At 38.1% G+C, this 13,820-nt stretch overlaps 1 protein-coding gene across 2 annotated transcripts in view; it reads left to right on the forward strand.

The window, feature by feature from the left end:
• LMBR1 (limb development membrane protein 1) overlaps nt 1-11,398 on the forward strand; it is a 64,633-nt gene extending 53,235 nt beyond the window's left edge. Inside the window, exons 15-18 of one of the 2 annotated variants that reach the window (XR_006168477.1) lie at nt 715-781; nt 4,898-5,059; nt 6,186-7,876; nt 7,980-11,398. Coding sequence is in view for 1 of the 2 variants with exons in the window: in XM_042816913.1 (XP_042672847.1) it covers nt 715-781; nt 4,898-5,059; nt 6,186-6,268 (312 nt within the window). In the remaining variant the exon portion in view is untranslated. Of the gene's footprint in view, nt 1-714; nt 782-4,897; nt 5,060-6,185 lie in introns of both variants that reach the window. The other variant, XM_042816913.1, reaches the window with a different exon arrangement.
• The last annotated feature ends 2,422 nt before the right edge of the window (nt 11,399-13,820 follow it).

The following is a 13,820-nucleotide window of genomic DNA, read 5'->3' on the forward strand; positions in this document are numbered from 1 at the left end:
ATTAGTTAGGGAGTTAGAATATTCTTAATGGTTGTATAGTTTGTTTACAGTATACAAAAATAGTATAGAAATAAGTAGTGATGCATGAATATCTACCCTCTTTTAAGGTGTTTGGAGTTCTTTAGAATTCTGATAGAGTTGGGGCTGAAGAAAGTGATCCTTCCTGAGAGAAAGAAGTTTCAATTACTCTTTATAAAAGGCTTTACCAGAACTGGAGTAAAATGTAACAGCTGTGATTTTTTTTCATACTATTTAAAGTGGCCAACAGGCATTCAATTGAAAGGAAACTCTTTGTTGTAATTTTTTCAAACAATTCTAATCCTGCAAGCAGTTACATACAAAGCTTAAGCTGATGTATCAGTCATCTACTTAAGCTCATGGAATGGTTCTTTTCTAAACAGTTTGCAGGAATTAAATAGTTGATGCTTTGCAACATAGTAGCTTTGAATCTTAATGCTTTGATTAAAAATCAATGAATACATATTTGATTTTTTTTTTTTAAACTCTTGGATGATCAATTGTGCAACACCATGTGGAGAGGTGTTACAGAGGTAATCAAGACTACCAACAGGTTGTAGAATTGTTAAGATACGTTTTGAACAATATTTTATGCAATTGTTTTTCCTATATCTTGACCAGATTTTCTTGTTTGTTTGTTTTTTTCATTTGACGGTCCTGTTTATCATCTCAATGCTATCTGACATATTCAAACAGATAATTGGAAACTGTGTCTCAATCTTGGTGCTGAGCTCAGCTTTGCCAGTGATGTCAAGGACACTGGGTAAGTGAAGCGTAGAATGTTGTAATACAAAATGTTAGAATAAAGGGCATTTAATAATGGGTTAAAAAAACCCGAACAACTGAGCAGCAAAACGTGTAGTTGTAATTCTCATGTTGTTGTCTGTGTTTGGGACCCTTTCTATAACATGAGCTGTTTATTATTCTGACAAACGTGCATTTAAAAAACAGCAGCAGTGCATTTTCTAGAGAATACTTTTAAAAAGGCAGGTCAGATTTCAAAATTATTGAAAGGAGATGTTGTGAAGAATACATGGTACATACATACATACATACATGGTACATACAGGGCAGAAAAAAATAGTGTCATGTTCACTGTCAAATTACAGCCCTTTGTTTTTATGGAGAAAATACATTTGAGGATTTCAAATATAAAATGAAGTAACGTTAAGCGGACTTGCCTTCTAAAATAATCTAATGAATCTTTGTTGATTAATTCTGTTTGGCACTGTGATAACCAGGCTGCTTCCATTTTCACTGAATCTTCTTGCACTTTGCATTCCTTCAGTTTTAAAATGCAAATCACACGACTCTAACATTGCAGAATTGAAGCAATTCTCATGTTGTTTTTTTTTTTTTAAAGAACCAGCAGTAGCATTCAAAATGAACAACTTAGCCAGTTGGAAAGACAAGATGTTTAGGATGTTTTGTATCTTAGCTTTGTTGAATTTGTTCATCTTCAGCTCAAATTCTAAAAGTTAAAGGTCCACAGAGCAGCAACTTGTACTGCAGCAGTTCTGTAGCTGATTATTTCCAACCAGAATACAGTCAAATCAAGAGTAACTAGTGTTTTCACTAAGCTATACTGTATATTTTTGTGGTGTATATCTACAGATGAGTGTTACGTACTAAATCAGTTCTTTAACATAAAGAAACGTAACATGATGAATGAGTGAATGACTGCAGTGTAATGCATGTGGGAATGTTGAATCCTGAAGTATGCTCTCTAAAACTCACATCTTAAAAAAAGAAACAAACACAAAACTGTAGCAAAACTTGAAATAAATAAAGGAGTAGGTCAGGTATTTAAGGCAGAGTTAGCACACAGCTAGTTTAAGACCTTTGTACAACACTTCCAGTGCTGAGGAAGATTGTGTTGAAAAATTAGTGTATTAAAATAGAATTGTAACATTAGGATTGTGTTCGCTGCCTTACTGCAATAATCATTTCTTTGTTAAAAAAAATCATTGTTAATGATCTGTGAGATCAACGGTTGATAATAAGTGGTTTCTGTGGAAGAAAGTATACATGCTGGGTGCATTGTTGTCTCGTAGGAAACAGATTAATGGTAAAACTCACTTAAAAAAAAAAAAAAAGCCGACAAATGAAATTCCTGAATAGTTTGCCATAGAGATAAATAAAAGAAGAAAAAAGATGGAACAATTAACACACAGCTAACAAATGCACAGACACAGCTGTCCAAACAGGATTAATAGAGTGTGTTAGAGTACAGTGAGTCATGTGGCGCTTTGCAAAAATATCAACATGTGTTGCACTACATGCTACTGCCCTGTGGGACTGAGAAGGTGAAAAGAAAGAAATATGTTAAGCAGATTCATCGTCTTTTCAGATCATTAAATAAGTAAGTTTCTAGACTGTACAGAAAGCACTAAATATTCTTGTTATGTGAAAGATAAAATAGCAAAAGTTATCTGATATGGGACCTTCTTCAAGTCTTAAAGATGGAAATAGCAGAGTTTTTTAATGTTAAACAGTGTACTTATGTAGATGAGCTGTCTCTAATCTTAGTCCGTGATAGCTTTTACTAAGCTAAACTAATTTTATCAGAGCTTTTCAGCCTTAGTAGTCCTGCTTGAAAATTGTTTCCCACCAACACTGTATTGCTATGAGGCAAATGGAGAACAGGGCACTTACAGATAGAAATATAGAAACAAAGAATTGTGAACTAAATGGAATTTTCTGATATGATGAAAGCTGTACAGAATTCTTCTCTTGCTTGTAATGGTACAGCAAAACACCATATGAAACTCATTTGCAAATATAATTTAAAATAGTGTTTCTTTTTTAACCTGAACAGCTTTTTTAAAACCTGATTTTTTTTAAGCCTGAACAATTATTTAGTGCTTCATTTGGAAAACTGTCGTGAACTTTCATGGATAAATGTCCACTAGAGCTGCAGCTTTCAGTTCTGAGCAGCTTTTCAAGTTGTGGTCTTGGGAACTCTTTCTTTTTTCTACAGGCTGTGTAGATTGTGCTTCTGAGGAGTCACAAAAGCTTGTTAACCTTTTCCCCAGCACGCCTACGGAATGATGCTGTCTGATTTTCTCATGAGCAGTGACTTTTTTGTATTTGTAAGGGGAAAATGTGTAGCTTATGTTACAGAAGTGTTGTGCTTCATTTTTGTTTGTCCTTGGAACTCCCACACCATTGCCAGCTATTCTTCTGAACCCCTTTGTGTCCAGATAAATTCACCCAATTTTCTGCCTGTTTTGTTTCTTTTCCTTTGAGGGTCTGGAAGTCTATACATTCAGGTTTGACTTTCTCAGTTTTCCTGTAGCTCTGCAGCCTGAGTAAAACACTCTGCTGCTTTGAAAATGTTCTTAAGGGCACTGTTTGGCTTCAAGTGTGAAAACAACTGTTATTTTTCAACTGCTTACCACTTATTCAGTCAGCTTGTGCTTCATTTCTCTTGCTTTATTTCTACTTGCTTCTCTTTTGCTGTTTTGGTCAACTTTAGGTTGATTTTTTTAAACCTCCTTTATCCTTTCAAACTTTTCTCATTTTCTTCATTGTGTCATGTTTTGCTTGAACCCAAAAGTTGATTCAGTTTTTTTTTTTTTTTTTTTTTTCAATTTAAATGACTGAGTACAAGAAACATCTGCCTTCTAATATGATGATGGCTGGCTGAGGAGTCTTGAGGGTCTGAACCTAAATTATGGCACAGTGAGGTTTGTAAGTGCTGAGCTTACCTTTGAAAGGAAGGCAGCTGACCTCTCATTCTGTCTCTTCACTTAGTATTGCTGGTGAAGTTGTAGTTCTCAAAGGCCTCAGTCTTTTCAAAAATAAAATGATAGAAAAATATTCCAGATCCTGCAGGAACACTTCTAGTTTATGATGCCTTTAGTTCTGGTACAAGGTTTCCTTCCTTCACAGTGTTAGTCTGAACTGTGAGAACATGTTGTCATGACATTTTCTGAGTCGAGTTTTTAGGTATGTAACAGCTCATTGATCCTAGACAATCATTATTTGTGTATTATAAAGTCATAGAATGGCTTGGGTTGAAAGGGACCCCAAGGATCACCAAGTTCCAGCCCCTTGCCACAAGCAGGGCCACCAACCTCCAGATCTGGTACTGGACCAGGCTGTCCAGGTCCTCATCCAACGTGGTCTTCAGCACCTCCAGGGACAGAGTGTCCATAACTTCTGGGCAGCCTGTTCCATTACCTCACCACTGTCTCTGAAAAGAATTTCCACCTGACATCCAATCTAAACCTTCCCTTCTTGAGCTTAAAACCATTCCTCCTTGTCTATCACAGTCTACCCTTGTAAAAAGCTGTGAAGATGACCTGTCGGTGCCATCTTTCAGCCAGGCTCTTTTCCTTCTGTGAAAACAGAGGCGGATAGCTCTGGGAAGAAAGCTGTGGTTGGAAAGAAGTCTTTAAACTTCAGTTTCAAGAGTAGATGCTCTGAAGAGCACAGACATACAAAAGCTCAGTGTTGTGGTTCTCGTGGAACCTGTGCTGCCTGTGTTTTTCAACAAGAAAATCCACAATGTATTTTAACGTTTTTTCTGAAACAGATTTCACAGAAACTGAAATTTCAGACATTTTTCATTCTAGTGTTGACTTTTCCCAGTTATTTTTATTGAAACTTTAACGGCAGAATTCTTATTTAAAGTAAGGAGTTGAGCTCTCATTATTCAAACATTTTGCTAGGAAACCTAAGAAAGCATTTTGCTAAATGTCTTAGTTTTATGGTAGTCATAGAGGCAAGTGACTTGATAGCACTTTCTTGTCTATTTAACCACATCTTACTGTATGTTGTCTGAAACTACTTCACTTCCACAGAGTGATAGTTGTGTGTTTTTCTGAAAATGTAATCAATGTTTTAATGCAAGTCTCAAATTCAATTTTAACAGGAATTACTCGATTTGATCTGCTTGGAGACTTCGGAAGGTTTAACTGGCTGGGAAACTTCTATATTGTATTATCTTACAACTTGCTCTTTGCTATCATGACAACATTATGTCTGGTCAGAAAGTTCACTTCTGCTGTGCGAGAAGAGCTCCTGAAGGCATTAGGTAATAATAGTACTGGAAATTTAGTTTATACTTCATATTACTTTTCTCTAGCATTGATACCTTGTAGTGTTACTTCCATGTTGTGAAGGCATAGAACATATTCTTTGCTGCTCCTGAGCATGCAGAAGTCTGAATATGTATCAAAGTGTGAGCAGTGGTTGTCAGTAATTCTTAAGGGGAACTTGGCATTTATTGGCAATTGGAAGGCAGAAGTAAGAGATTTTAATCTTTCTTCTTGTCTTTTTACCCTAACAGAGACACCTAATCCTTAAATTTTTGTTATGTGTATTATATTGAGCTGCTTTCAGATTCTGCATTCCAAAATGTAAATGTTCATGTGCTGTGTTTGTTTGCTTTTCAAAGCAACTTATTAATTCACTAAAAATAGGTTAGTGGAAATCTCAGCTGCTTTGTTTTGATGTTTTTTTAAGTGCTACATGTTTACAAAGTCCTTGTACAAAATGTATGGGATCTTAATAACTGGCTGAGTAACAACTAGAGTTGGTAACAGGATTTTGATCAAATCATGCTTTCATGTTCAGGAATTTGCAAGTCTGGCCATATAAAAAAGGTGAGAAAAAAATTTGATAGTAAGAAGTTGTTACTGCATCTCATGTCAACTAATAAATGAAGCTCCTTTTTACAGAATAGTATTTGCTTAAATGGAATGGGCTAACAGTGAGACTTCAGGGTTTGTTTATAAACATGGACTCAGTTTGTAGTGTCTAAAAGGTACTTGTATTAGTTTTCATTGACTACTGCTTTCCGAGTTGGGAACTTGCTGAACAAAATCCTAGAATGAGCCTTTCTTCTGGAGGCAGTTAAGTTAGTTTCAGAGCTACTAAATAGGGCACTGCAAAATGACTGATACTGTAGGACTAACAGAAGCCATTCTGTCTTTTTTGATGTTGAGTTTTCAAGCTCTAGGGGAACAGGTGACTAGGGAAGTAGTGTGTAAATCTGTCCATTGAATTTTATGCTAAAATACTTTCAGAGAAGTTGCACAGTTGATTTGAGAGAGTGCTTAGTTGAAGCAGTTTTTAGTCTGCATGTATTTTTCTGAATAGCTGTATGCATGAAATTTGGAGGAATCTCACTTTTTTCCTTATTGTGTAATGTTTTTCAGGATTAGATAAACTTCATCTGTCAAACAATCCAAGAGACTCAGAGACAAAGGCATCTGCAAATGGGCATCAGAAAACACTGTGATTGACAATCACCTGCAATCAACAGAGCTGAAAACATCAACCTCATGGCATTCCCGACATCTCATCAGCTTTTTTATATTGTTCTCTTGCTGATAATCTGGGTCCAGCCTTGTCTCATTTCTTGATGCTGTGTGCTTCTGAGGAACTTAGCTGTATCAGATTCTTCTCTTTCCAGTTAACTTCTGGTCTGCTTGTTTATTTCCCAGTAAGTTAATGCAGGAGGTGCCTTGAAGACTGGAAGCTGAAGAGAATAATTAATTTCTTTTTATTGACAGTCTCTTATTCTTAGATACAAACCTGCTAGCCTCTGAAAGCATAGTATCTCCTGTGTAATGCAGACACAGGTTGTAAAGAATAACTTTGGGACTTTGAAAAAAAAGAAAAAAAGAAAAAAAAAGATACACTTGAAGCCCGGTATGACCCTTATTGGAAATGTAAGCTACTTGGAATGGGCATCCTTGACAGTAGATAAGCAGTTCCACTAAAAATGTTTTAAAAAAGAAAGTTACTGATAAAGACCACAGATGATGTCGGACTCGGTCTGATAGCATGAAGCTTTCTTGGAAGGCCAGCGTTTTCAGTTCTGTTCCCAGCTGTAAATGCCAGTTGCTTTACTGGAAGTCAGGCAATGTCTAATGAAATAGTGAGCCACACTGTGAAGATTTACTTCAGTGTTAAATCTGAGCCTAGTGTGCTTTGGAGGAAAAAAAAAAAAAATCTGGGTAGACCCCATGTCACAACTCTTACAATTCTGTAATGATGTGGTGCTGTGGAGGTCACTCACCCTACCAAGTACATCCCTGTAAAATTCTGTATGAACTCCTGTGTATAAGTAGTACTTGTAACTCATGCAAGTTGCACAAGTCTAGGAGGCTGTGGTTGTAGTTGTGTGTTTTTTTTGGTTTTTTTTTTTTTTTTTACAATCTTCTTTAATTTGAAGTAAATTATGTCTCTGAATTTATACTGTAGTTACGAGGATTTCTGTTCAGTGGCATAATCCACTATCTTTCACTAGCCTGTTTTTTAATGTACACACAAACATGTATATAGGACTACATGTGTAGATACCATAAATTAAATCTAAGCTTATAGAGATGGCATAGTTGGTTTGATAAGTAAAGCTTGTGTGTTCAAGCTTGGTAGTACAAATTTCTGTGATGTTACAATTTAACTGCCCAAAGGCCTTACATTCACAATGGCATCAGAGAGTGTAATGTCATTTTTCTTAGCATCACTGCTGCCTTAGGAATTCTTTTAGCAGTCTATGGTAATAATAAAAAAAATAGAAAAATGGCAAAACCAGCACCCACCAACAGAACCCCAGCTGTTCCAACTCTAGTTGCATTTTTGTGCTGCTCTGTTACAGGTAGTGTTCAAACGGATTGGAATGAGGACAACTTCAGTATGTGCTCCGTATGTAGTGGATCAGTTAATATTCCTGATTATTCTGGTTGCTGTTAAACTGAAGTATGTCTGTTTGTGGCTTTAGGTCTTGAGTGTGATGAGGCTGTGACAGTTAACTCTCCAGCGGGGTTCTGAGATAAACTCTGTGTCAGAAGCTGTTGGCTGGTGTCTACTGAGATGGCTGCACTGGGCTGTAGACTTACAGGTGTGTGTGTGTGAATGTGACAGTTGGTTTTTTTTCTTTGTTTTCTGAGACAGTTTCAAAACTCATGCTCCAGTGTACCTGAGAATTTCTTGTTTTTTTGCAGGTTGCCTTTTCTGACTTGAACTGGGGCATAATATGAATACAGCTGTAGCAAATATGCTGGAGTTACTTTTTGTGTGATTAGTATAAATTCAAGGGTTATTAAACTGACTGTTGATGTGTTGTACTGAGTCTTGGAGGACTTAAAGTAAAATTGCTTTATTTTTTTTTACTAAGATTTACAAGCATCTCTTTCTGTTGTTTAATGCTCTTTCAGTGAGAAAGGTTTTCTGAGTCAGTTCCTCAGCCAAGAACAGGGAGGTATAATTAGAATTTGCTTGAGAACGTTTACATTTTAAACACGGGGAGTTTTCTTATTAGGGCCATAATTCAGGTATTCTCAGAGCTTGCAGCCTTATGTGTTATTATAGCTAAAAGCATCTGAAATGTATCCACTCGTCTACATAAGTGATAGTATGACTAAAGTTGTCCTAGTGTCTTACTGGGGCAGGTGAGCTGTGAGTGAGGCTAGTTAGCTTTGTTAAAGTATTTCTGTTGCAGCTTTGGCATTTATATAAATATGGTCTTTGAGTGAATGGATTTGAGGGTGCATCAACATAGGTCTTGGTGTTCACACTTCTCTCAGTAGAGACAGAACATTTCGGAGATGTTTGTCCCAGCATCCAAGAAGGCAGGAAGAGATGGGCTTCTGAGGTGCATGTGGCTTCTGGAAGCGAGTTTACAATTACTTAAGCTGAACAGAGGCAGCTCCTGCTGATGAGCCTGCAAGGTTCAGGCAGAACTTGAAAACTCTTTCAAAGCGAATGTTACAGCCGTGCCTGCTCCCAGCCCTTCTGGATTCTGTGGTCAGAGAGATGGATAAAGCCTGTAAGAGAACATTTTACATTGGAATATGACAGATGTTTAAGGATTGCTGTGTGGTTTCCGTGGTGGATAAGAAATTCAGAACTACCCTGTGCAGTTAGTGACAGTGTTTTGTTTAAAAACCAACTGTTTATATTGTAACACTGTCTGCATTATGATATGTTTGGCCTTGAAAATGACATGCTTATGCAGAACTCCTTACAGATCCAGTGGTACTTTCAAATATCCTGTGTGTAAGATACAGGTCACTGTATACTTTTCACAGAAGCATATGGTCACTTAAATACACACAACTGGTAATTCATTAATGGATGTGATGATGCATTCCTAGTATTTTGACTCATGTAGAGTCAGGTGGTCTATACCTTCAAGGTATATACAACTGATCTTAGTAACATTAACATCTGCCTCACTTCTTAGGAGGCAAAAAGCACATAAATGCTTCCATCTTCAACTAGATACCACACAAGACCAAAAAAGTAGATGTAAATTAGGTGTTTTAGATCAGCCATTTCTTGGCTTTGTTCTGTTTTGGTAGCACAATATTAAGTGCAGTGGCAGAGCTGTAATATCGTGGGATTTCTTCTAAGTGTAAAGCACACTGTCAATATTTAACACCTTAAAATGATAAATAGCAGTATTGGTTACTATACAGTGACAGTTTTTTGCCTTCGTAGGAAGCTTTGTTTACTGTTTGTAATGTGATGTTCATCTTCGGCCCTGCTCCTCCACTGTCTTTTCCCCTGTTGACTGCTTCATGGTGTCATAGAAATTAAAGGATTTGACAAGTTGCTCTCCTTGTCTGGTTCCAAAGTACCACCTTGGGTGACACACGGGGGGCAGCTGCGTGTGTGGACAGGACCTCGTGCAGCCCCGTGCTGAGTGGGACGGATGCACACAGTGCTGCAGTTGGACGTGTTCTCCTCCATGTGACTGACGTGTGTGCCACCAGGAACAACAGCTGTGAGAGGGCTGCAGCAGTCCCTCCTGTTCCTCACCCGTGTCTACAGCAGCTCATCTGGGTCACTGCTGCATAGGAAGGACAAGCTGGCCCTTTTTGCAATGAATTTACCCTCTAATGTACAGGAAGAAGATAAAAAGCAAAGAGCAATCCCATCCATCCAGCTTTCTATGAATTTGTTGAGGTTGGCCTACTTTCTCCCTTCTTTTCCTCCTCTTTCAGAAAGTTGATGGGCTCAGGCAGTGCACAGTAGTTGAGCGTTATCTGTTCTGTATTTAAGCAGTGTGTATAACTGGGAATGCCAAGTGCAGGAGTGCAGCTAGATCCTACTATTTTATGCATACTCTGATTTTTAAATTAATTCTTTATGTAGGTAAAGTCATTTCAGTGGGGACAACTCACTATAGCCAATTTTATAACCTCTTTAAGAAGAAATAAATTTTGTTTTGTTTGATCAGAAAGTTTGTATGAACTGTGAACCTTTAAAAGCTTCAACTAAGGCTGTAAGGTCCCCATGCCCTTCCTGTTGGTATTTTTTCATTTTAGTGCTGACTTGAAATAACATTAAAGGTTGTCTAAGGATGCAAATATACCTGACTCTTCTCACCTGTATCTTTCAGGACCTAGTATCTTGTGCTCTTAAATATACTGCTGTTGGTTAACTACCAGTCTGTTCTAGTTGCGTTATTAGCATTTGAATGTTAAAAAAAATTCTGCTTTTGATCTCATCAAGAGAGCAATCCAAGCTGACAGCTGCTTTGATGTGGATTCCAGACCAACCTGGTGTGCAGGTGATGTCTGCAGCTGGCAATAACCTCTGCCACCTCTTCCTGCCTTGCCCAGTGCCCTTTGTTCAGATGAAGTCTCTAGCACTGCCCAAAGAACCTGTGATGCTCCTCCTTTCTTTGAGGCATGAGGAGCTTGGCCCATGGGTTGTCCATCTGCTACACAGTTCTAGTTGCTGTACTTTTGGATCACTTGTGATTGATGTTCTCAGAGTCTGTAGTCAAAACCATGGGAAGGAATTTGCATCTTGTGTGAAATTAGGACTGAATGTAACTTTCAGAATCCCCACTGTGCACAACAGTTTTAGGAAACTGGAGCAGAAGAATTGGGGAGAAGGCTGTAGCTCACCTCTATGCTGACCGTCTTCTTTCTCTTCCATCCTTCTCCTAGTTGATCTTTAGAATTGAACATCAGAAAAAATCCTTATTTTAAATACAGTTGATGACGTTCAAGGGCTGATGAAACTGTGCTACGCTTGGCCTTAATTATTGGTTATTGACATCTTTTCAAGTCCATTTATGAGCACCACTAGAGATGCAGCGATGATGTTCTTCAGTCACGAACATATTAGTATTTATTCATTCATTTGCACTTCATCTGTTTTCTGCTACTGGGTTCCATTAAAACAGTCCTGTCATTAGAGTGTGGCCGCTCTAAGAATTTACCAAGAGATCTGAATTTGGAGTGAGATGGAAATCCTTTAGTCATGTTTTTGGCTTCCAGTAATGTGAAGGCCATCTACGTGCTTTTCAGTGCAAGAAGCAACTTCCTTGTACCTGAGATCATGCAGAAGGCTGCTCTTATGAAGGAGCCAACGTATGAACATTGCAGACCTCCATGTGAAATGACCATAAAGAAATGCAGCGTGATGGCAGTTCCTGTGCTGGGAATGTAATGGTTGTGTTTAAATGCCTAAGGAGGAAATGAGCTGATGTATGACATGTTTTCCCCCCAGCCATGGGTTTTCTCAACCTGGGCCAAAACACTTGGTTTCACAAAATCATTGTCGCTGTTTCCACCCTGACTTTATATTGTTTTACAGAACAAATTGGAGCCTCTTCATTTTTTTTTTTTTTTTTTTTTAGATGTGGACTTCAAAGTACTTTTGTCTAATTTGGACTGAGTCCTGTTGCTTTAAAATAAGCGGACAGAAAATGGATGCATTTGGGTCAAGAATCTGAAATCTTAACATGCATAAAAAGTACATGTAGACAAAAGGAGGGTAGGTGTCCTTTACTTCCTTGGGCTGAGAATCAAATCCTACATTACCTAGGTAAAAAACGTGCATTACTCTGAAATGCACTGTCTCTAAAATCCCCACTGAGGAGACGAGAGCACCAGGATGCTGCTGGCCATCCATCACACCTGGCTACCTTCAGGTGGCCTCTGCTGGTGTGTCCATAAGAGTTACAGCACTGAATGAGTGTTTGTGTTGATGTTGCTACTGCTGTCACTGTAAGAATAGCAGCAGGTACTTCTCCTCAGGCACTTCCAGTTTTTTCCCTATAGTGTTACTCATTTAGATTGGTCTTAGTTTTTCTAAATGGAAAAAAATTGCACAATCTTAACTGTATGCAAACCTGAGTGATGTTGAATGGATTTAGTTGTACTTTGTTGGTTCAGTTTGTGCTTAAAGCTTTGTTGAGTCTGTAGTCTTAAGCAACAGCTTTTCTCACATGGTGGTATGTTGGACCAAGGTAAAACTGCTGAAAAATAACACTCTCCTTGCTAATGCAAACAGAACGGTATTCTGTATGAATACCTTCTCCCCACCAAACCCTTCTTAGAGTATCTTAGGTCAACCAGAAATATGTTTTGCAGTGTTCTCAGTTACAGTGTTCTCAGTTCTTGCTGTGTTACAAAACTTGATGAAAATAATTCTTGCTGCCTTGGTCAGGTTGACTTTTTTTGTGTGAAAAGCCATGTTTGTAGTTTTTTTCCCCATTGTTTGAAATGTTACCTCCAGTGTTTTGTAGGAAGAAGCTTTTTTTTTTTTTTTTTTTAACTGTGTTTTCAATAAAGTGTGATTCATAGTGGGGTTTTGATTCTATTATTTAAAGCCATGAGAAAGATCTGTGGCATCCCAAGCATTCTGAATGGTTCTGTGAGTAGTTGGTGTGAATAGCTGCATTCCCTTCCATCCCTCCTGCATTTGATGTATTTTGGGGATTCTCTTACAAAAAATTACGTGAATCTCCATCACATACCACATATCGTGTACACTCAGGGGAATGACAGCCCTGCTCTTAAAAGAAGGATGTGATGAATTCCAGCACTCCAAGCAAGTGAGGATGTTCATGGAAAAGTATCCAGATTGTGTGATGTTAACAGTACGACTGAAGTGCAATTCTTAATTTCTTTAATGATGTGACGGTTCTTAAACTCTTTGAAACTCTCACTGGAGACTTCAGTGTTTTCTTTAAAAGAAGTCCAAGAATTGTACATTTGGAAAGGACCTGCAGACACCTGAGCCATTCGACTGCACAGGATCAAAAATACTTATGTTAGTCCCTAAGATGTAGGTTCAATACCAGGAATATCTGTGACTACTGACAATATATTGTTGTTTAATTGTCCAAGATTCCCTAAATGCCAAGTGTAAGAGGTCCTTGCAACGTTTGCAAGCTTTGCAAAGCCTTGCAAAGCTTTAATTTGGTTCTGAGGTGTCCACAGTAAGCAAGACAACTCTTCTGCTTGCGTGAGCATTTCCAAGGCTCAAAGACTGTATTTCCCTTTGTCTTCTATTTAACAAGTGACTTCCCTAGTTCTCTCAGCACTGATGCTGTCCTCTGTAGAAACCTCTTACCTAAGGAACTCCTAGCAGGATATTGATCTATTTTAGCTCAAGTCTTTAAATACATGTGATGTCTGCCTCACTTGATGCTTGACACAATCTGATCTTGTCAGCATTATTTGAAAGCTCTCCATTTGAATAGTTAATCAGCCATTGCCTTTTTGTGCAAAATGATCTTTCTTGTTACTTTTATGATTCTTTTGTTGTCGCTTTTTTGTAAGTTACACGTGGTGACCTGAATTGGTTTCAGCAACGTACAGCTGAAAAGTCATGACCATATTTTTATTCCTGCTAAAATAGATGAGTACTTACTGGTTCCTTAGTTCTAAGAAGTTCTGAAGTGATCCTTGGGCTTTGAGGGTCATTTCTTATTTGCAAACAGCGAACTGGGATTGGTCACAGTTGTTCAAGCAGAAGCAAGAGCCGGGGTTCTGGTTGGCAAGCTTGGCTGAAGGAAAATGTGTTTCTTGCAGTGACCC

Source organism: Centrocercus urophasianus, unplaced genomic scaffold (assembly GCF_019232065.1).
Source record: "Centrocercus urophasianus isolate 14NV4802_14NV808 unplaced genomic scaffold, USGS_Curo_1.0 seq_16, whole genome shotgun sequence".
In the NCBI taxonomy this organism is placed as follows: domain Eukaryota; kingdom Metazoa; phylum Chordata; class Aves; order Galliformes; family Phasianidae; genus Centrocercus; species Centrocercus urophasianus.